At 46.0% G+C, this 23,249-nt stretch overlaps 1 protein-coding gene across 1 annotated transcript in view; it reads right to left on the reverse strand.

Annotated features, from left to right (window-relative positions):
* LOC138265670 (serotransferrin-A-like) overlaps positions 1-23,249 on the reverse strand; it is a 478,400-nt gene that overhangs the window by 322,396 nt on the left and 132,755 nt on the right. The window contains exons 3-5 of the mRNA XM_069213586.1: positions 7,912-8,020; positions 1,946-2,137; positions 1,660-1,801 (exon numbers count right to left, since the gene is read on the reverse strand). Coding sequence (XP_069069687.1) covers positions 1,660-1,801; positions 1,946-2,137; positions 7,912-8,020 — 443 coding nt within the window. The remainder of the gene's footprint in view (positions 1-1,659; positions 1,802-1,945; positions 2,138-7,911; positions 8,021-23,249) is intronic.

Consider the following 23,249-nt stretch of genomic DNA (forward strand, 5'->3'; position numbering starts at 1 on the left):
AATTGGTCTCCCTTAAGAATTAGGCTGGGACCCAGGGGATTGAGTCCCTGGGGTGGAGATCGGCCATGGAAGTGGACAGTGCAGCACCCCACCCCCAACAAATTTAAAAGTTTGGGCCAGGCCCCAGAGATAGGATTCCTGGGCCAAAATCGACCTGGGGAGGGGGTGCCTCGAAGGATTTGGTTAGTATAGGGGCCGGCCGCAGCCCACGCCCTGCGCCAAACACCCGCTTCACATTGTGCAGGGTTGGGTGGTTATAGGGGTTCGCTCCAGGGCCTGACTGCAGGGGCTCTGCGGCCAACTGCCGCCATGCCTGGCCAAATGCCGACATGCCTGGCCAAATGCCATGCGCGTTGGATTAATGTATAGTAATGAAAATTACTTTACGTTTAAAAAAAAACCCATAGAAATTCACTGAAAAAACAAAGGCTACAGGAACATCATAGTTAGGAAATATAATAAAAAAACATAGAAATTCACTTAAGAAACCGAAGGTTATAGGGACGTTATAGTTAGGCTCACATTTTAAACGTATCACACCATAGAAATTTACCTGTTTTAGTTAGAGTTATCTCAAGTAACTATAACCCCTGCCCTAACTATAACTAGCCTGTCTAGCTAATTACCCCACAAATGACAGCACTCTGGACATCTTTAATAACTTCATTGATAATATCAATTTAATATCTGCTGTAAACTTTCTGATGAAAAAACTGCATGGTGGGGGCGCAAGTTATAGTTACCTAAGGTCACGAGTTACAGTTACTAGAAATATCCCTAAATAATAGCGAAACACGTGTTGTTTTCTTTTACTCATTCCTGGTTGGCTTGGCTGGTATTTTACTAGTTGAAAGCTGTAATACTGTGCCTGAAGTGATGAATGGCTTTTGACATTTTACAGCTCAGTGAAGATGGCACTCTGCCAATCATATGCTTAAAAATGTTACTGTACAAATGGCAAATGGTTTTGTCTCTGTCTAGCATGGTGTGAATACCACTGTGCTAATCCCATGTTTAAAAACTTTGCTAGCTAGACATTTTTTGGTGAGCAACTCTAGAGTGTGTTTGTGTTGCAGGATGCTCCTTACTGGAACTGCTCTCCACCTAAACCTGGGAACAACCCAGAGTTCTGTCTTCTTTTTTTGCAGAATTTATGCATGACTGTAACCCTGAAAGAAGGTTTTTTTTATTGGTATGTATATAAATATATCATATTTATCTTCAAGGTACATAGATGTGGAGTTAAGTACAGCAAATCTATACTTACCTATTTGCACTTGCCTTTTTGATTTTTTGTCCACACTATATTTGTGTTTCCGATATTCTGTCAGTGACAAGTGTCAATATGCTCTCGTCTATAAACTACTTTATCAGTTTTTTTATTTTATAATAATTGACACACACTAGTATAGTAATTGTTCAGTGATTCACAGCATGCTCATAATATTGGTTTATTCGAGCCCAACGGTTTGCATGTTTGTAACTATGAAGGACAAGATGATAGGATGCGAAGAATGTGTTGTTCATTTGATCTTTTGTTATTCAAGCTGACAATCTATGCTTGTTCTGCTACGGATGTATATTCTGTGAAATGCTAACTAAATCCCAAAAACCCAAAAGAAGTGAGGGCCAATAAAAAGAATCTAGGACGCCACAAACCTGAATGCACCATTGTAGTTGTAGTAGGGTTCGCTCCCGGACCGGCTACACTTCGCCTTCCCTTTCCCTTTGCACAGTCGACACAGGTTTGGCTCCTTCTGTACCCCAGGCACACACGCAGCAGCAAAGAACTTTGCTACAGCTAAAGAAGGCACGGAAAATTGAGTTAACACACGAAGGCGCGGTCCAAGGCTTAGGTAGAATCTCAAAGTGGGCTTTATAAAACAACGAGCCACTTTTAGCAGTGAAATGTACTAATCTCGAGTAATCAAAATGCCCATTTTACCTCTCTCAACGGGCTCATTTTCTGGGCCATCCCATGAAAGATACTTCTTCTTCAGCAGTATTCCAATAGGGATATTCCAGCCAGCAGTCTTCCCCAGGCCGGTGTGGCAGGACTTCTTGCCTTGCAACTGCTTCAGTGAAAGGTTGCTTTCTTTTTTAACCACGGCAACAGCATAGTAACAGGTATCTGAATCTGTAACGGTACAAAAGGATGCAAACCAAGAGATTAGGCTGGTAAGAGACAACTTTAATTTCATGCAATTACCCATCAATACCCCCATTTAACTTTCTATCCATCCTTTCAACCACTGATCCTTTCACTCTTCCGAGGTGTCGATTCTTCAACTTTTGATGCATTCACCGTTTCACTGACATATCATTTTACTGTTCCAGCTATCCTTTCACCCCTCCATCCATTCTCATCCTTCTTTTCACCCTTCAATGGAATCCTTTCACGTTTTCTTCGTTATTCAAATAATAGTTCCTTTAATTCTCCATCCATTCTTTTTTCCATCCACATTTTGACTTTCTTCTTTCTTTTGCTTTGCTTTCTCTCTTACTCTCATTTTTTCTATTTGTCCTTTTTCTGTAATTGCCCTTAGAGTCATCACTTCATAATTTTCCGGTATCCCAGTGTGTGTCAAATATTATAAAATAAAGAACCTAATAAAGTAGTTTATAAACATGAGCATATTTCCACATGGGTCGCAGACAGAATATTAGAAACAAAAATATAGTGTGAACAGAATATCGTTTCAAAATATCGAGGACCAAGATATTGATAAAGCAAGTGCAAATAGGTAAGTATAGATTTACTATTCTTAACTCCACATCAATGTACATTATATATATATATATATATATATATATATATATATATATATATAAATATATATATCCTACTGGCGGTCGCCAGTAGTTAGTTATAGTTATGACCATGTTTCTATAGAAAAAGCATTTTTTGACCTGCCTTTATCTTTGGCACCGTTTGACAAATCTTCATGAAAATTTACCAAAAACGTGTGCTACGACTGTTGTTGCGCATGGAAAGTTTAGGGGAATTTACTCGTACAAAACCATAGAAGTTCAGCAGTTATAGCTAGAGATATTTCAAGTAACTATAATGCGTGCCCTAAGGTAACTATAAATCGCACTTTCGCCATGAACAGCTTATTACTCCAGAAATTATATTATTGATGACATGATATTATCACTGCAACATTTACAATAAAATTATTTATGAAAAAACAGGGCACGAGTTATAGTTATTTTAGGGTGCGAGATATAGTTACTTGAAATAACCATAACTGCTGAATTTCTATAATTTTGCACGAGTAAATTCAGGACTTTATAATACTGTCCCTGTAACCTTTGTTTTTTCAGCGAATATATATATATATATATATATATAGAGAGAGAGAGAGAGAGAGAGAGAAAGACAGAGAGAGAGAGAGAGAGAGAGAGAGAGAGAGAGAGAGTGTCAAGGAACATATATGAGGAGTTATATATAGTAAAACTTTGCTTATCTATAGAAACTTACCTTCACAATATTTTTGCATTGATATTCTTGACATGATATTTTGTCCCACAATAATGGTTTCTTTTTTGTGCATTTAAGTCTACCTCCCACACCCCTCTATCATTGTACTTCCGTGCAGGCCTGCAGACATAAAATGCGCGTAAACATCCAATTAAAGTTTAGCCTATGGGGTCAAGTGACAGCCCTCCCTTAAGCTGTCTAAGGGGGGGCTTCACTAGGCCACTGCCCAGGTGGCATTTTCCATGGAAATCCAACAATCCGGGAAATAAAACAACAGAGGGGGATATTGTGAAGAAAACACACTTGAAAGGAGAGATCTAAAATGGGGTACTGCTTAGTTTCACATGTGTTGCACTAAAATGTATGATTTTCTCCGTTTGACTGCCACCACCGTACAGAATATATTTTGGTAATGTATAAAAAATGTAAACATGAATTCTATACCTAAAAGCGCGAAACACTGAGCTGTCATTCCAGAGAAGTCATAAGGAAATATGGGACAGATGTAGCAAGGTCCGAATTTGCGATTTGGAAATTGCGAGTCGGTGCGACTCGAAATTTCCGAATCGCAAATTCGGATGCAGAACGGTGTTTCAGACACCGTCTGCGACTTGCTATGGGGTCGCAAAGGCCCACCTCATTAATATTAATGAGGTGGGTCGCATTTTACGACCCCATAGCGAGTCCCTGCACTCACAGGGATGGTGGCCTGCTGAAGTCAGCAGACCTCCATGTCTGTGACAGCTTTTTCAATAAAGCAGTTTTTTTAAAATACCTTTTTGCCAACATTCACGAAGGGGAAGGGGTCCCATGGGGACCCCTTCCCTTTTGCGAATGAGTTACCACCAGTGTGACACTGGTGGTAACTGCGAATTGCTTTGCCACCGCATTCGCGGTCACAAAGCAATTCTGCATTGCGAGTCGCAAATAGGAAGGGAACACCCCTTCCTATTTGCGAGTCGCATTCACAATTTCCGAGTCGATACCGACTCTCAAATTGTGAATGTGCATCGCAGAAGGCTGTTTGCATGGCGCAAACTGCAATTTTCGCAGTTTGCACCACGCAAACGGCTTCCTACATCTGGCCCAATGTTACATAAGCACTGTGAGCCCGTCTTCCCTATGCTTTCACCAGATGTTACATCATTCAGCATTCTCTCAGCCGTGATATCATAGGAAGTAGCAACAAACCTTTAATGTGATGCCATCACAGTAAGTAACATCATCTCACACTTAATCTCGGCAACACGATAGAAACTGGAAAAATGTGACTATTTGTTCCCATAGTGCCGTCCCCCTAACTAGTCGTGTCAGGTACAGACAGGGATGGAGTTAAGGGTGCCAGCTTCCAGCCACTGAAATACTTGCCTTTCGTTCGACTTAGATTGGGTTCGGCATGTCCCTTGGTCCTCAGAGGCGTTGAAATCTCAAGCCCAGGACCTACAGAACAGTTGTTGAGAGTTCCCAGAAGGACCCGACTGTTCAGCCATGCTTTCTGGCACTTCAAGGGTGCTGTATAGGCTACTTCCATAGGCCTCTTCTTCACTTACCTCCCTTGGCTCTCGACATGACTGGTCTGCACTACGATGCACAGAGATGGAGCCTGGACATTAGTTTTAGTGTGAAGGTTAGCCCTGTTCTTGCCTCTAAAAAAACGAAAAACCTATGCAATCTGCTGCTAGCCCATTCCATCTATTTGCATGCCTTCTTACCGGCCTGCCTCCTTCTTCACCAAATGCCTGTGTGTCTCTGCTTGCTTCGGCCGAGTAAAGTGCAGGATGTAAAACCAGGTGACTTTGGATCAAATCCCAGTTTCCCTTTACACTCCGTAGTTACATTCTAAGACACTGAGGACATTACTTTATACTGCTGGGCCACAGCTCCCATACGTGAATACAATGTGAATGCCTAGGAACCACTTAGCCCCAACACTAGGACCTAGTTGAAAAGCTAAGACATTTAGGCCTATATTTATACTCTGTTTGCGCTGAATTAGTGTCATTTTTTAGCGCAGTTTTGCATTAAAAAGTATAGCGCCGGCTAGCGCCATTCCAAGACGCCGGCCGGGCGCCATATTTATGGAATGGCGCTAGCCGGTGCTAATGCCCTGTTAGCGTCCTTGGAAAGGACGCTAACAGGGCAGGGGAGGCGTAGGGGAAACCGGGGCTTGTGCGCGAATTATGGTGCTACAGTGTTTAGAGGCAGAAAAACTGCCGCTAAGCAGTGTAGCACCATTTTCTGGCGCACAACCCCGATGGACATGGCTCCTGTCTTACCAAAGACAGGAGCAATGCCCACCACCCCAATGGCCATGCCCAGGGGATGAATGTCTCCTGGGCATGGCCTTTGGGGCCAGTACTGTGCAGGGGGCCCCAAGTCAGGGCCCCGAGTGGGGTAAAATAAAAAATAGATCTATTTACTGGGACTTACGTGGGATGGGCCAGACCTAGCTCCCGGTCCTGCACAGATGAGCCCTGTCTGGTGTGGCCCCATGGCTGTAGGAACACTGATGCAGGACCACTGAGTGGAGGAGGTGCCACCACCACGACAAACACTGCTCACTTCCATGTTGCCAGATCATCCAGAGAAGTCACAGTTGCAATTGTGCATTCTTGGCTATGGTGTTGATTTGGGATTGAAGGTTGAGTCTTTTGTCCAGGATGATGAGAGGGATTTGACACTGTCAACAATGGTAGGTTGGCTTTTAGGAATGTTTAGATTATCCTCCATGTCTGAATAGGAGATGGGGAGTTTGAGGTAGAGATGAGAATGAATTCAGTATTACAGGGATTTAGCTTAAGGTGATGAGAAGTAATCCATTCTTGGATGGAGTTAAGGGTGTTAGAGAAAAGTGAGATGTGGTAGAGTTGGATGCCATAAGCATAGAGGTGATAGAAGATCCCAGCTTTTTTAAAAGGGCTCCTGGCGGTTCAATGTAAAGATTAAAAAGGACCAGAACAAGGATAGAGCCAGGAGAGACACCTTGTAGTTGAGAAACTGTTTTCAATTTTAAATATCTGAGAGCTCCCCGTGAGGCAAGACTCAACCCATTTAAGTACTACACCTTCAATTTCCATTCTTTGTTTTAGTGTGTTAATTAGTGTGTGATGTGTGACAGTACCAAAGGCTGCAGAGAGGTCAAGAAGGATCAGGAGGAAGGAGCTGCCAATGTCTAGGATTCTAAGGGAATCATTGATAATCTCTAGCAGATTTGAGGGCGTAAGGAAAGGATTCTTGGCTGAGAAAGAGGTTGACCAGCTTTGCCCAATAGGAAAGTGTGAGGGGATTGAAGTCTATTGCAATGTCACTCGGGATCGGGTCTACAGAGTCGTTAGAAGGTTTGGAGTTCAGGATGTGTTTAAGGAGGGAGTCTTCAGTGATGACATCAAAACAATACCAAAAGCCTTTGAATTTGCATACCTCATATTTGGTTGGATGTGAGTCATGGTCAATGAGCCAGTTAACTTTTGTATCAAAGTACAAAGTACAAAATCTTCTGCTTTCTTAAGAGGGTCATCTAATTTGATGGTCAAAGATGCCAGGGGGTTGTTGGTAGATTTCATTAGGTGAAACATTTTTTTAGATCTGTTCCTGGTGGAGCTGACCAGAGATCTAAAGTAATTTGATTGTTCCCTATAGATATGTTTGTGGTAATGAGATCTCACATATTGAAAGCGTGAGAGGTTGATGACAGAGGGTGACTATCTCCACTTCAGATTCTTAGATCTTTCTTTTCATCATAGAGGGACTTAAAGAACCAAAGGGCAGAGGGTGTAGGCCTTTTCTTCTTGCTTTGTAGTGGAGCTAGATTGTCAATCAAGACAGATAGATTGGAGTAGCAGTGAGTGGTCAGATTGTACTGACAGAATTGGGGCTGATGTCTGGTAGTACCTTCTTAGAGCTGTTGCAGAGAGTGTTGAGGCCAATGTTCTAAAGAGTTGGTGCTACGCTGCGTGCTTTATCATTTTTTGTAGCACTTCCAACAGTGCTTCCCAAAAAGCTTTTTTTGCAAGCTGCATGACCTCCTGCTTGAATTAGTATGAAGTGAGGGACTCAGATGAGTTGAACTCGCTACCCTCCAAAGACCTCTAACTAAAGGTGGACTTGGTGCATCCAAGTTTGAGCTGTACTATACAGAGCTGCAACTGCAATGGCCAATGTCCTGGCTACAGATGGCTTCATTCCCTGAAAAAGCACTCATCCATGAGATCCTAAGTAAAACAAGCACCTACACATGGCTGTTAGCTCCAATCAATCGATTCCAGCACAAGACATGCGAAATGACAGTGACCTGCACCTGTTGGCACAGATTTGTACATGGTAAAGGTTCTCACAGTCCGTACTCCCCAGACAGAGGTATGGGACCTGTGACAGCATGTGGTATAAGTAGCCATACAGGACAGAAGATATTGATTGTGTAAACATACCTTTTCCAGTTCCATAGTTCTCCGCCAGGATAGGCTTCAGGTGGTACGGTGCTAGGCCTGCCTCATAAATGTCACCACCATCCACGCAAATGGAATCAGCCTCACCTTGCTGGAAGAGAAAATACTCTTGAATCATGAAATATGGATCACTTCCTCCCAGTAAATCCATACATCTATGACTGGAAATGTTTTAATTATTTTTACTTAGAATAAACAAATAAAAGGATGGTGTAGTTTGTAAAGTTTAGGACTGATGTGAAAAATAATAGACTAGAAGGAACCAGCTAAAACTTGGTTACCCATTCATTGCATTACCTGTCCCTGGAATTTTGGTAGTTTGTGGTCTATGTGTTTACTGTGGGAAGATAATTTGAGTCCCAACGTTGTACAAGATTGGGGATAGTATTTTTAACATTAAGGTGCCCTCGTCTAGATCAAATAAAATACATTACAAAAACATCACTCTCAGCCTGTGAATGTGATATCAAGATGGGGTGCTGTTTCATGTAATAGTTCTGCAAGGTAAAGAGGACTGGGTTAGTTGCTCTTATAAGAACATAGGAGGCATATGTAAAAATGATTTCTTTTTTTAAAGTTTTTAGTGTGAGGTGGCAGTGATCCTCTGGAGCACCGTTTACTCCCACTGCATTGTTTATGCCAATTCTCAAATGGGGAGGTATCCAAAGGGGACTCTCTTCCTTTTGAAAAATATTAAGTACAACCAAAACATATAACCTGGTAACTTTTCAATGGTTTGCAGTTTCAAACCATTGATACATGTGCTACCGATTTGGTACAATTTAGGGATATCCAAAAAAACACCCATCCAAAATACCGAATTATGTTCAGTCACAGTGTCCTTTTTTAGGAGTCATTACCACTTCAATAACTCCTAAAAAGAGTTTTGCAAATGGCTAAAAACTGTTCTGGGGCTGCAGATTCTTACTCCACTGCTTCCACTGTTTTCTTTTGGAAAGCATAATTCTTTGTCATCTCAGAAGCTAGACTGTCCCTGGATCTGTTCATTTCCTTGTGCTGAATCACCTGCTCATGACACTTGGGGGGTTATTCTAACTTTGGAGGAGTGTTAATCCGTCCCAAAAGTGACGGTAAAGTGACGGATATACCACCAGCCGTATTACGAGTTCCATATGATATAATGGACTCGTAATACGGCTGGTGGTAAATCCGTCACTTTTCCGTCACTTTTGGGACGGATTAACACCTCCTCCAAAGTTAGAATAACCCCCTTGATGTTGAAACATTAGTAATAAAATATATTCCAAATAAAGCAACAGTAAGAGTTGTGAACTGCACCCTCAGGGACTCAAATTGGGAATATCAGACTCAAATATCACTAACTTTTAACTTCTTCCAATCTGAAGACACGTTATACAATCAGTTGAAATTTCGATGGATAGCACTATTGTGACCAGCCTGGCATGACTGTACGTACATGAGTTTGAGGCATGAGACTTTTATACAAATACAACCCATTTCAGAAAAACAGCCTATATAATCAATGACATCTTATCTGGCAAAGATTTCCTTCCTTATTTTTGGAGCCATCATCTCTATGTCCCGAAAGATAATCTACACTTCGGGCAGTTTTTTAGAATTTAGAACTGTTCTAATCTTTAAACCTATGATTAACAGTCAGAGGTACTCTAAAAAAACTACTGACCACACGTTACCCAAAGACAACCATACAAAGATCAAGAGAGCCAGCTTGGTCTCCACTGATGGAGGGTGCCCCAAGAAATAACTTTAACTCTCCACTGTATTGCTGGGGGACTGAAACATAACCCACTGGGTTGTTGTCTCCATCAAGTGGGCTAATCAACTAAGATGCTGAAGCCAAAACTCAAAGACCTCCCCCACTAAAGACATTAGGGAGGCACTAGCTGGGATGATGGTTATATCAGATCCCTTGTGGAAAATAGAATCCTCTTTAGAAAAACATACTGAGAGATTTGATATAATCTAGCAAGTAAAGCAGGCCACTAAGAGTGCCCTGGACTCCAAAACTGACACAGGAATGTTTGAGGTAAATTTGAGCATGTTGATCATAATGAGTCCATATTGATTTCAATAAACCTCACATTACAAGAGATTCTGTCCCAATAACAAACACTGCAATCAGAAGTGAAAGAACTCAGGATCAGAGTAGAGGATTCCAAAGGGCGCTCCAGGTGAAACAATATTCACCTGGTTGGACTTCCATAGCACACAGAAGGACAGAATATTGAGTGGTACCTTGAGGCCTGGCCGATGGCCAAGGACCTCGTTGGTAAGCTTCCAAAGTTTTTCTTCAATGAGAGGGCTCACCATTTGCTGAGCCATCCACCTCCACCGGAGTTAGATCCGCGCATGTGGTTGCTCGACTACTAAATTTTATGGACAGGTATGTCATCCTATAGCTCTTCAAATCTAACAGCCCGTGACTGTACGATAGAACACCATTAATGCCTACCCCGATCGCACCATAGGGTTAAGATGAAGCATCGCTCCTGTATGGTGGTCAAATGACAACTGGCCAGATGTGTTTAAAATATGCCTTGTTGTTTCCCACAAAACTCAGAGTGGTAAAGGCAACAAAAAGCACTTCTTTCAGTCGCTGGAGGAAGCATGGTCCTGGTTGCAATCCATGGGAGCCAATATGACACCTAATGGTGAGGCTTTTAAAGGGGGCTGGGAGGGAATATGCATGATTAAGAAGTCCAAGGACCACCTCACAGATGCACAGGTGGCTAAAGAGAGAAGTTATGGAAAATGTACTGCAGCACAGCAAGAATTTATTTAGGGTGCTGGCCCTCGATCACTACACAGATGTGTATTTGGGTGCCTGGGGTTTGAGAGAATCAGACCTAGAGCAACCATGAGGACCCACCTTGACAGCCAGGAATGCAGATGAGATCATCTGATGTAAGTGGTGCTGCATGGAGCTAGACGCCCAAACGTATATGTGTGGAGTGTTACTGGACTACTTAGATTAATACTGGTGCAGGGTCCAAAGGTGCATACACCAGTTTACAAGGGGCCTTATACCTTGGAGCAGCATGTTAGTCACACCACGGTCCCAACATCCACTTTGGAGATGGTCACCCACACAGTTCAAGTTAACCGTTATATACAACTTCTAACCTGTTGGAGATTTGGGCTACTTTCCGTAGTGGTTGTTAGTATTACAGTTTTAATTGTGCATGGGATCTGCTGCAGGATTGACTGAGGCTTGGGTAGAAAGGAGTATCGTGTGAGAGGCCTACCAGGGGACAGAGGGTAGTGTAAGTCACAGATGCTAACATGGCGACACAAAGCATTCCACCATGTTCTGCAGATTCCAAGTTCAACATAGTGACATTTAACATATACAGCATGGCTACGCCTCTCAAGATTTATGCTTATTTAAAGCAGAGACACATTCACTTTGCCTACCTTCAAAAGATAAACCTCACTGTGACTGAAGTGCAGATGCTGTGTAGATGCTGGAGGAGATAGCCCTTTCTACCAGTTCTGATATGAGTATCCCCAGTGGTTCTCTTTGTACATCTGCGGAATCTCACAGATACAGAGTGCAGATAAATCGTGGTTGAATGGAACCCCCTGGTGGTGGTGGCAATTTATGCTTCCAATTCCAGTCATGATCTGTTCCTTGAATCTCTGTCCCCATTGTTAATCCAGGACCTACTGGTTGCATGCCTTTGGGGTGGGGATTTTACATTTAAACACAATACTGTAATAAGAGCCACCGGAATTACATGATTCTGCCATCACATTTTTTTTTTTATAATTATGGATTTTCCACGTTTGCCAAATTATCCAATTAATCCATCTTCTGCTGCATAATCTACAGATTTTAACAAAAAGGTCAAATGAATAAAAAGTTACTAAAACCCAGTAATGTGTTTGCTTGCAGTGGAAGGCCCCTCACAAAGGTTAACTGATCATCTTTCATTTGCTTGTTTCTATATTTATTTGTTAAACTGACACTAATGAGGTGAAATATTTGCCCAAACAGTATTACCTTGTGTAAAAATTACAAAACAAATGAATTATTATTATTATCAACAATGTGCTGCACTGTGTTGAATAATTTAATAATGTCCCTTTTTCTTGCTGCATAATTTAGCTTACCTTGCCACATAATTTGGTGCTCACCTGGCACATAATTCCAGAGACCCTGACTATAATGGACAGGTTATCCCCTCCTTATTGGGTATGCAAGGCAATAGTGAAACACAATCCTCCTGACAATGGTCCTCACCTAGGAAAGTGCATGATATATGGAGGTTAATGCAGCAATGGTAACGAGTACTCTTTTTACACACAGGTCCATCAATTGCACACAAGAATAGGCAACCTCTTCTGCAGCAAAACTTTCTGGCCTCGGGTCACAGATGTTGAACATTTAAGCCACAATATATCAGATCATTGTACTATTCATTTGGTTTTATCATGGGGTGGAGGAGATCACTTCTACCCATGTGGAGATTATACACTGAAGCATTGCTTGATATGCCTTATACAGAGGCTATAATCATTTCATTCAACAATACTTTGATGATAAGAAAGGCACTGCGTCAGATGCACTGATAGGATTTGAGGCCTTCACAACAGTCATATGTGGCCACTGTATCCAGACAACATGGGGCATGAAACAGACACTAATTGGGGGTATCTTAGATACAGAAAATAAAATAGGAGACCCTGAAAACACAGCAGACTCCTCAGGGAATTACAGAAGTCTCATTTAGATCAAACACGCTGACTTAGGTACTTAAATTACAGGTCATACATGTCATTTCTTCCCTTGGCAGCTGCATTTGGAGACATCTAGAGTTCCAATAGGCATTGTGATATTTTGCGAAGATGAGGTACAAGACAGGCAGGTGGGAATTAACAGGGATTTCATGGACTATTATGAGACTCTATATGCTGTGCTCCTAGGTTCACTTTGAGAAGTGCTCAATTGGTGGCGCTTCAAAAACCAGCGAGAGATCACTTAGAAGTGCAATAGTACCATCCACTCTCACTATTAAACTTAGACTACAAGATAATGGTCAAGACATCCCCTAATTGTCTGATTCCTGTGATGGTAAAAATGATTCACCTGGAATAGGCTTTTATCTGGCAGGAACACATTCCCCAATATCCGTCACCTTTTCTACCTCATGGAGGAAGCCGCACAGAGTGAAGGCATATATCAGGTTGTGTTGCATGACATCGAAAAGGCCTTCAACACATTGAGGGGGGCCTTCTTCATGACTCTCTTGGAAAATTTAGGTCTATGACCTGAAATGCTCAGCTGGATTCATTTACTATACACTCACCCTGTGGTTAGAGTAAAAACAGGGAGGACCTGGCCTGGCAGTTAGAGCTGAACTGTTTCCATGGTGAACATGGTCAAGACTGATTTGCATATGGCTGGGTCCAAACTGGGATGGCACTGTAAGGAAAAGAACTATGGATTAAACCCAGATTTATGACTGGGGGGAGTGTTTGAAAAGTTTCAGCAATCCATCCATCATCCTTTTGTATTGCTAAAATTGCCCTATGTGCGAAAGGTATGCCCAGATGTGGGTCCTATGCTCACTGTGCCACTGAATTCAAGCTAGGATGGCTGATGAAAGATGATACCCTGAAACAGGTCCCAGGATGCTTGTTTCTGGTCCAGGGAGGACCTGGACTGGCAGTTCGGGCTGGACTGTTCCCATGGGGAATAGGGTCAAAACTGATTTGCATATGGCTGAGTCCAAACTGGGATGGTACTGTAAGGAAAAGAACTATGGATTAAACCCAGATTTATGACTGGGGGTGAGTGTTTGAAAAGTTTCAGCACTCCGTCCATCATCCGTTTGTGTTGCTGAGATTGCCTTAGTGTAAAAACAAGGCAAGGAATCTCAGACAGCTTCTCCATACATAAGATGTACGAGACAGGGCTACTTCCTGTCTCCCATCATTTTTGTGCTCACCATGGAGCCATTGGCGTGTTGCATGCTGTGTGAGAAGGGGCTGGAGTGGGTGTTGTAGGAAATGTAAAAAATAAGCACATCAACAGCGAATATGAAATGTGAAAACATCATGCAACATCAAGCACCAATAGAGGCTACACCGCTGTTCACAATCAAAAACAGTTTAGGCCAAACCCACACACTGACACAAGCAAGAAAAAAGGTTAGTTCAAGGATTTAGCGGGGTAAGGAACATGAAAGCTTCATCTGTTAAAGGCCAACTCATGTCTGACCAACCTGCAGGCATTTATGACATTAGCACACTATTCACTGACACACTCTCCGTGACTACAAACTGATTGTGGACTGATTAGACACCAGGCACATAATTGAATTAGCCCAAAGAACACATGTGCACAACTTACAATGGGTGCAGGAAAGAAACCAACTTCCAAGCACTCTGGATTCTTGGACACATAATGCTGTCAGCACACACTTTTACAATTAAAAAAGAGAACGTAAGCAGTCATAGGTCAAAGAAAGCTAGGTCATAAACCTTTGTCAAATATAATAAAGAGCGAGTAATGTCTTAACTTAGGAATTTGGGGGAATAGGGTCAAATGTCTTCAAGTGTTTTCCATTTTAACCTGTAAACTTGCAAGTTATCTATTCTTAATTGTGTGATAAAGTCTTGTACTGATTTGTATAAAAGGGCCAGTCTGTGAACAGGCAATTGAGAAAAGCCATAGAGGAAGTTCGTGCAGGTCTGAGGTGCAGTCCTCACTGTTTTTCTCCCTGTTGCAACAGTCAGTAAATACTGTCTTATGAACTGCCAAGAGTAGTCTGCATGGTCATTCCGAGTCATGAGATTGTATTCGCTCATCCTGTAACAGTTGGCGAGCCTCCCCAGGAGGTTCCTTTGCCTCCCCACCTGACGGCTGGTGAGGGAAGACCACCTGCCCCCGCTGCAGAGATACCGGTTGGGAAGGCTCCGGGGACTGCCGTCCTCCTAAAGGTGAGGACAAAGCGAACACGATCCTCGTTCTAAATAAGCGCTCTCCTCTTGGCAATACTTAACACAGAAATAACTGTAATGTAAGCACATTCAATTTGTTTTTTAATTGTTGAAAGAATGGGTACATGTGTTGCATAATCAGCAGAAATAAGTCTTTGTGAATTTGTCAGGCTGTAAGGGTACAGAAATATATGTCTTTGTAAATTTGTAAGGCCAGAAGGGCACCAGATGTGATTTGTTTCTTATTGTTGAAGGACTGCGTGCATGTATTACGCAATCAACAGAAATATATGTCTTTGTGAATTTGTAAGGCCGGAAGGGGACTGCATGTGATTTGTTTTTATTGTTGAAGGGTTGTGTACATGCGCTGAGAAATTAGCACATATGCATATCTTTGTGAGTCTTTAAGGCTAGAAGGGCATCGCATGAAACTTGTTTTTTTAACTGTTGAAGAATTTCATGCATATGTCGTGCAATCAGCAGAAATATATTTCTTTGTGAATTTGTAAGGGTGGAAGGGTACAGCATGCGATTTGTAGTTTTTATTGTTGAAGGATTGCGTACATATGTTGCGCAATCAGCAGAAATATATGTGTTTGTGAATTTGTAAGGTTGGAAGGGCATCGCATGTGATTTGCTTTTTAATTGTTGAAGGATTGTGTACATGTGTATATGTATTCCACAATCAGCAGAAATATATATATTTGTGAATTTGTAATGTTGGAATGGTACTGCATGCAATCTGTGTTTTTTATTGTTGTTGTTTTGCGTACATATGTTGCACAATCAGCAGAAATATATATGTTTGTGAATTTGTAAGGCCAGAAGGGCACCCCATGGGATTTGTTTTTATTGGTGGAGTGTTACATACATGTCTTGCATAATCAGCAGAAATATATGTCTTTGTGAATGTGTAAGACAAGAAGGGCACTGATGTGATTTGTTTATTAATTGTTGAGGGATTGCATACATGTGTTGTGCGATCAGCAGGAAATATATCTTTGTGAATTTGTAAGGCCGGAAGGGTACTGCATGCAATTTGTTTTTTTAATTGTTTAAGAATTGCATACGTGTTGTGCAATCAGCAAAAATATATGACTGTGAACTTGTAAGGCTGGGAGGGTACTGTAAGCTATTTTTTGTTTTAATTGTTGAAGGATGAGTACATGTGTTGCACAATCAGCAGAACGATATGTCTGTGAATTTGTAAGGCTAGAAGGGTACCACATACGATTAGGGTCTTTTGTTGAAGGGTAGCATACATGTGTAATGCAATCAGCAGAAATATATGTATTTGTGAATTTGTAAGGCCAGAAGGGTACCACATGTGATATGTTTTTTTAAATTCAACTTTGATTTGTTGAGTGGCCGAAGGCGACTGCATGCAGTAGAATAAAGTGGTGCCACAGTGTGATGTGAGATATTGTATAAAGATGCAAACTGTTTTTTTACTAATGTACACTGCTTGAAATGAAACATTATACTCTAATGTGTCTCATAAGACTTTGTAGACAGAAGTAAAAACTGAAAGCCTATTGTAAAAGACAAAATTATTTCCCACCACAAAGGTTGTGTGAGTCTACTTTAAACTTACAGAAATCTGGTAGCAGGAAAGGTAAAAGGTAAAAGATTAAGAACACCTGAAAATGGAGCCCCCCCTTACAATGTATGCAGAAGGTATTCCCCAGTGACAGAAATAAATTACAAAATTATAACCAGAAGTAGTGTAAAGTGACCCAAAACCATATGTAGCCTTGGCCAAAAGAAGGAACATTCAATAATAGAGCAATTCAGCATGTTGTCACATATCTTTGAAGTAGATATCCAGGAGTCAAATTGAACAAAAGAGAAGCCACCTCAGCGTTATGGAGATTATTTTCTGAAGATTCAAAACATTCCTCACAGGAAGAGACCTCGGTTACTCCATCTGTTCCTCCATATAACCCTTCAAGGACTACAACCACAGTGCCCAGCATCTACCCATTAGTGCAGATGCAAGAAGCGACACTAGGATTCGAAAACCCTGAAATTGAAACCCCTTCACACTCCCCTACAGTGACCACCAAGGTGACACCATGAATACCAAAACCACAGCAGGAAAGCACTCCTAGACAGCAGACTAGGATAGGGAATCCACTATCTTCAGGGCAATTACAGGCACAGTTTGTACTGTATCCCAAGAGAAGAAAAGCAAAGAGCAGAGTTCAGTGGAGAGTTATGACCATTCGCATATTTCAGCAGCAACGTTGCAGCTGCTTCAGAAATGGGACACGTCAGGTAGAGTAATTAGCAATCCCATGTCCACTCCACTGCAAAGGGATGTAGGGAAGGCAGGAAGGAGCAACTATGTGCATGGGGCTCTAGAAATGAAGGAACAACCTGTATCTCGAGGAAGGGAACAGGAACAAAGAAGGACTGAAAGTAGTTCGCCCCCTTGGAAGAAGGAGAAGGGGGCATAGTAGTCTCACCAGAGAGAGAGCAGAACTGGCTATGACGCAGTGAGGACAGGAGAGAGACAAGTGAAGTAAGGAGAGAAGGGCGACTGTACAGGGCAAACTCAGAAGAGTTTTCGGGAATTAGCAAACAGAATAGAATCCGTACGCCAGTGTGTGGAAATCACAGGTGAACTACTGCAAACCCAAGAAGTAAGTCACCATATTTATGGTCTCTAGGAAAGACCACTCATTGACCCAGGTTGCACGAGGGCACATGGAGACTGCCTAACCCAATTGATGCAAGAGGAGATGTGCTCCCTTGAAGCAGGAAGCTGCCAGCTACAGAGCTTGAGTGACTACAATTCCAAAGTATCCATGGCCAACCAGACCCCGGAATGGGTTCAAGCAAGGGTACGGGATGGATGACTCTCCACAACAGACCCACCCAGCAAATGAGTCCCCAAGCAACGTCATGCTGCACAGGCCTCACCCCCGTGAGACTGTCGCTGAAGGAGAGAATAGCCGGGATTTCGTTGTACCATTTGTAGAAAACTTAGCAGACTGGACTGAGTAGTTAGCTCCACAGATGAGCCCCTGGCCAGAAGAGGGGTTCTCTGACCCACACAACATGGCAAATGCTTAAGACTGCATTCTGTATTGTGAGGGTCATCCTGATTGGTCATCCTGATTGGGACTACCCCTACATGAAGAAATATTAGCGTATATGGCAGAAGTCGGCCAGACAGCATCAACCCCAGCACGCTACCACTCCTTTACATCAAATGCCCCTGGTACGTAAGGAACCTGGGGTACCACATTATGGGGGTCATTCTGACCTCGGCGGTAAAAGGCGCCTACCGCCGGTCAGAAATCCTCCATAATCCCGCCGCGGTCGCGGAAACCCGCCACGGTCATTCTGACCCGCAGAAGGCAAACCTCCGAAAATCCGACCGCCACAACAGACCGCCAGACCAGCGGTCGGCGGAAAGGTGGAGGTGACCAAACCTCCACCGCCACGCCAACAGAAATACGCCCATCCCATTACGACCCACGAATCCACGCGGCGGTCATTCAAACGCGGTATTCCATTGGCGGGACACACCGCCGCGGTCAGAATACCCACCAACGAACAAAACTCACCCACATTGGACGATTTGAATCCCACACACCTGATACACATACACACACCACTCCCACACACACAATACAATATAAAACACCCACCCACATCACCCACAAACCCCTACGCTTACAAAATCGTAAAGAAGGCAAGAGCGAGACACCAGCATCCAAAACATAACAGCCACAGCCACTCAACACCATCACCCACACACTATCCACACACAAAACAACACACACCACCACACTCAACTCACTTAAATACACATACTCCACCCCACACATCATACACACCACCCCATGGCACCCCAAAGACAACCCCGCTTCACAGACGAAGAACTCAGGGTTATGGTGGAGGAAATCGTTCGTGTAGAGCCCCAGCTGTTCGGCACACAGGTCCAATACACCAGCATTGCCCGGAGGACGGAGCTATGGCAGAGGATTGTCGACAGGGTGAACGCAGTGGGACAGCACCCCAGAAATCGGGAAGACATCAGGAAGCGATGGAACGACCTACGGGGGAAGGTGCGTTCCATGGTATCCAGGCACAACATCGCCGTGCAGAAGACTGGCGGAGGACCCCCACCTCAACCCCCACAATTCACATCATGGGAGGAGGAAGTCTTGAACATCCTGCATCCTGACGGCCTCGCAGGAGTCGGCGGAGGAATGGATACTGGTAAGTTGAAGCTTCAATACTGCTTCCCCCCCACCTGCATGCCAAATCAGACCCCAACCCTCACCCCCATCCTCGAACCCCACCCTCACCCCCACCCCCACCCTCACCCCCACCCTCACCCCCACCACCATCCTCACCCCCACCCTCACCCCCACCACCATCCTCACCCCCACCACCATCCTCACCCCCACCCCCAGCACACCTATTCCCCGCCAATGTCTCACCATCACAACCCACACATCCCAAAACCTAGGCCTGCATGCGTCCACTAAGCATGGACACCCATCACCAAAGCATGCCCAATGCATATACACATCCCCCCCACAAGCCACCCTCACCAAAGCCCCCACACACGAATGCCAGCACTTGGGGACACGGGAACCCACAGATACACCCATATGCCACACATTGAAACTATAACCATACCTCTATACCCCTGCAGGACCCGACCGTCAACACACCGCGGCGGAGGGGCCAGAATTATCCACACCCCCCACCCAAGAGGCCGTCAGCGATGACAGCAGCTCTGTCGATCTGGACACCGATGACCAGCCCGGACCATCGGGGACCTCTGGACAGTCGGTTCCCCTCACACAGGCACAGGCCACTATAGACCCTAACCCCTCTGGGAACACCAGCACAGCTCCCACCCAGCGGGCCCATGCCTCTGTCTCCAGGGCGCGTCAATCTGCGGTGTGTCTACCACTACAGGGCACCCAGGATAACCCACCACCCCAACAACAACAGGGACCTGGGGGCAGTGGTAGTGGGCACACCGGCCAGGGGGCAGAGGCCCAGGGAAACAGGGCAACTCGGCGGGCAGCTGTGCGACAGGGGGGGGAGGAGAGGCCCAGGGAACCCACTCTCCACGAGGTCCTCACCACCATCATGGGAGCATACAACCGCTCCCAGGAGACGATGGCGACGGTACTGGCCCGGTTCCAGGAGATCCAGGTGCTGCAGGAGGAACACTATCGGGGGTACAGGGAGGACATCCGAGCCATCAACACCACCCTGGTTACCATGGTAGGGCTGCTGCAGGACCTCGTAAACAGCAGGGCGGACACTGAACAACACCCAAGGGCCCCTGCCACTAGCCGGGACCAAGAACAGCCATCCACCTCCGCCGGCGCTAGTGGACAGGAGGCCCCCGCACAGCAGCAGCCCACCAGACCCCCACCTCCTGCAGGAGAAGAACCACCCCGCAAGAGGGCCCTGAGATCTCGCAAGACAGAGTAGGATGTCAAGACCCCCGCCAGCAATGGATACCACCTGATGTCATCCCACTGTCCCACATTGTCACCCTGTCCATCCTCGAACTGCCCATGCTCCATCTCTCCACAGGCCTCTGGACAATGCACCTGTGTGACTGTTACTCTGGACTCTGCCATGGACATTCCTTCACCATAGCCCCCACCCACTTGAAACCACCCATCCCATTTTGAGCACTTCAATAAACACCTATTTTGCACCAAAATATCAGGAGTCTGGCTGTGATTTCAATAGATTGTAATTGACATGACAGTGCAAATATGTCCTTGTACATGGTGAAGTCAACAAACAGCTGCCACAAGGCTGTAGTCCATGGGGAAACGAAGCACAGGACTCGTAGTGGGGACCCCAGATCTGAAATAGGGAGGGAAAAGCCAAAACTCAGTCATCATACACTGGGGCAAATAGACAGGCAGCAGAGATGCTGCAGAGTAGTTAACTTTTACTAAATTATCTTTGAAATGTTACCTGTGTCCTATTGGAAGTACTGTTCAATGATTCTGTCCCTGTTGTCTGTTTCAGCCCCGTCGTCTTCCTCCTCGTCACTCTCCTCAGGTTCCACCGCTGCCACAACACCACCGTCTCGACCATCCTCCTGCAGGAAAGGCACCTGGCGGCGCAAAGCCAGGTTGTGAAGCATGCAGCAGGCCACGATGATGTGACACACCTTCTTAGGTGAGTACATTAGGGATCCACCGGTCATATGCAGGCAGCGAAACCTGGCCTTTAGGAGGCCAAAGGTGCGTTCGATCACCCTCCTAGTACGCCCATGGGCCTCATTGTACTGTTCCTCTGCCCTGGTCCGGGGATTCCTTACTGGGGTCAGTAGCCACGACAGGTTGGGGTACCCAGAGTCCCCCACTAGCCATACACGGTGTCTCTCTAGCTGTTCCATCACGTAAGGGATGCTGCTATTCCTCAGGATGTAGGCGTCATGCACTGACCCTGGGAATTTGGCATTTACATGCGAGATGTACTGGTCAGCCAAACACACCACCTGGATGTTCATTGAATGGTAACTTTTTCTGTTCCTGTACACCTGCTCCCTGTCTCTTGGGGGAACCAAAGCCACATGGGTCCCATCAATGGCACCAATTACGTTGGGAATATGTCCAAGGGCGTAGAAATCACCCTTCACTGTAGCCAGTTCGCCCACCTCAGGGAAAATGATGTAGTTCCTCACGGATTTCATCAGGGCAGACAACACTCTGGATAACACCTTTGAAAACATGGGCTGAGACATCCCAGAAGCAATCCCCACGGTTGTCTGAAATGACCCACTTGCCAAGAAATGGAGTACTGACATGACCTGCACCAGAGGGGGAATCCCTGTGGGTTGGCGGATGTGGGACATCAGTTCGGGCTCCAGCCGGGCACACAGTTCATGGATAGTGGCACGGTTAAGACGGTAGGTCAGGATAATGTGGCGTTCTTCCATTGTCGACAGGTCCACCAGCGGTCGGTACACGGGAGGATTCATCCGTCTCCTCGCCCAACCCAGCGGACGGTGCCTAGGAAGGACAACATGGAGCACACAGTCAGGCAACCCACAGGTACGTACTCACAGCTAGCACAGTATACGATTCTCTATGCAGTGAATGGCGTGTATGAGTGGCTATGCAAGGCCTAGGCCTGTGTGACGCAGTTGAAATTGAGCCATGTGGGCCCTGGAAATGGCGGCTGCCTGACCTGTGAAGTGTGACAATGGGATGTGAGGTCAATGCGCTGGCGTGGAACACCGCGGCGGGCGGCGGGCCAAGACCGCGGCGCGAAGCCGCATTGGTTCACATTGAAGCCTATGGGTTTCAGGAGCCAATGGCGAAGGGCGCCGGCGGTGGCGGGACGCACCGCCGCGGTACGCACCGCCGCGGACGTGACCGCCATTTTCTATCCACTTATCCACTTGCGACTTGAACTTTCACAGGAGAGGACCTATACTGCAAGTGTTGCTGTGACCTCGGTCTGGAAGGGACAATGGCTGCTGCGACTGGGGAAAGGGCCCCTGCCTTCACTGGAGAGGAGTTGGAGAAACTTGTGGATGGGGTCCTCCCCCAGTATGCGCTACTCTACGGTCCTCCAGACCAACAAGTGAGTTTAATTCTATCTGGATTTGGGGCCACTGGCTGGCTTGGGGGCCTGGCGGGGATGGGGGGCATGTTGGGGCTGGCGGGGGCCTGGCGGGGATGGGGTGCATGTTGGGCATGGCGGGGGGCCTGGCGGGGGGCCTGGCGGGGATGGGGTGCATGTTGGGGCTGGAGGGGGGCCTGGCGGGGGGCCTGGCGGGGATGGGGTGCATGTTGGGGCTGGAGGGGGGCCTGGCGGGGGGCCTGGCGGGGATGGGGTGCATGTTGGGGCTGGAGGGGGGCCTGGCGGGGATGGGGTGCATGTTGGGGCTGGCGGGGGGCCTGGCGGGGGGCCTGGCGGGGATGGGGTGCATGTTGGGGCTGGCGGGGGGCCTGGCGGGGATGGGGTGCATGTTGGGGCTGGCGGGGGGCCTGGCGGGGGGCCTGGCGGGGATGGGGTGCATGTTGGGGCTGGAGGGGGGCCTGGCGGGGATGGGGTGCATGTTGGGGCTGGAGGGGGGCCTGGCGGGGGGCCTGGCGGGGATGGGGGGCATGTTGGGCATGGCGGGGGGCCTGGCGGGGGCCTGGCGGGGATGGGGGGCATGTTGGGCATGGCGGGGGGCCTGGCGGGGGGCCTGGCGGGGATGGGGTGCATGTTGGGGCTGGAGGGGGGCCTGGCGGGGATGGGGGGCATGTTGGGCATGGCGGGGGGCCTGGCGGGGGGCCTGGCGGGGATGGGGTGCATGTTGGGGCTGGCGGGGGGCCTGGCGGGGATGGGGTGCATGTTGGGGCTGGCGGGGGGCC

This window comes from Pleurodeles waltl, chromosome 11, assembly GCF_031143425.1.
Source record: "Pleurodeles waltl isolate 20211129_DDA chromosome 11, aPleWal1.hap1.20221129, whole genome shotgun sequence".
Lineage (NCBI taxonomy): Eukaryota > Metazoa > Chordata > Amphibia > Caudata > Salamandridae > Pleurodeles > Pleurodeles waltl.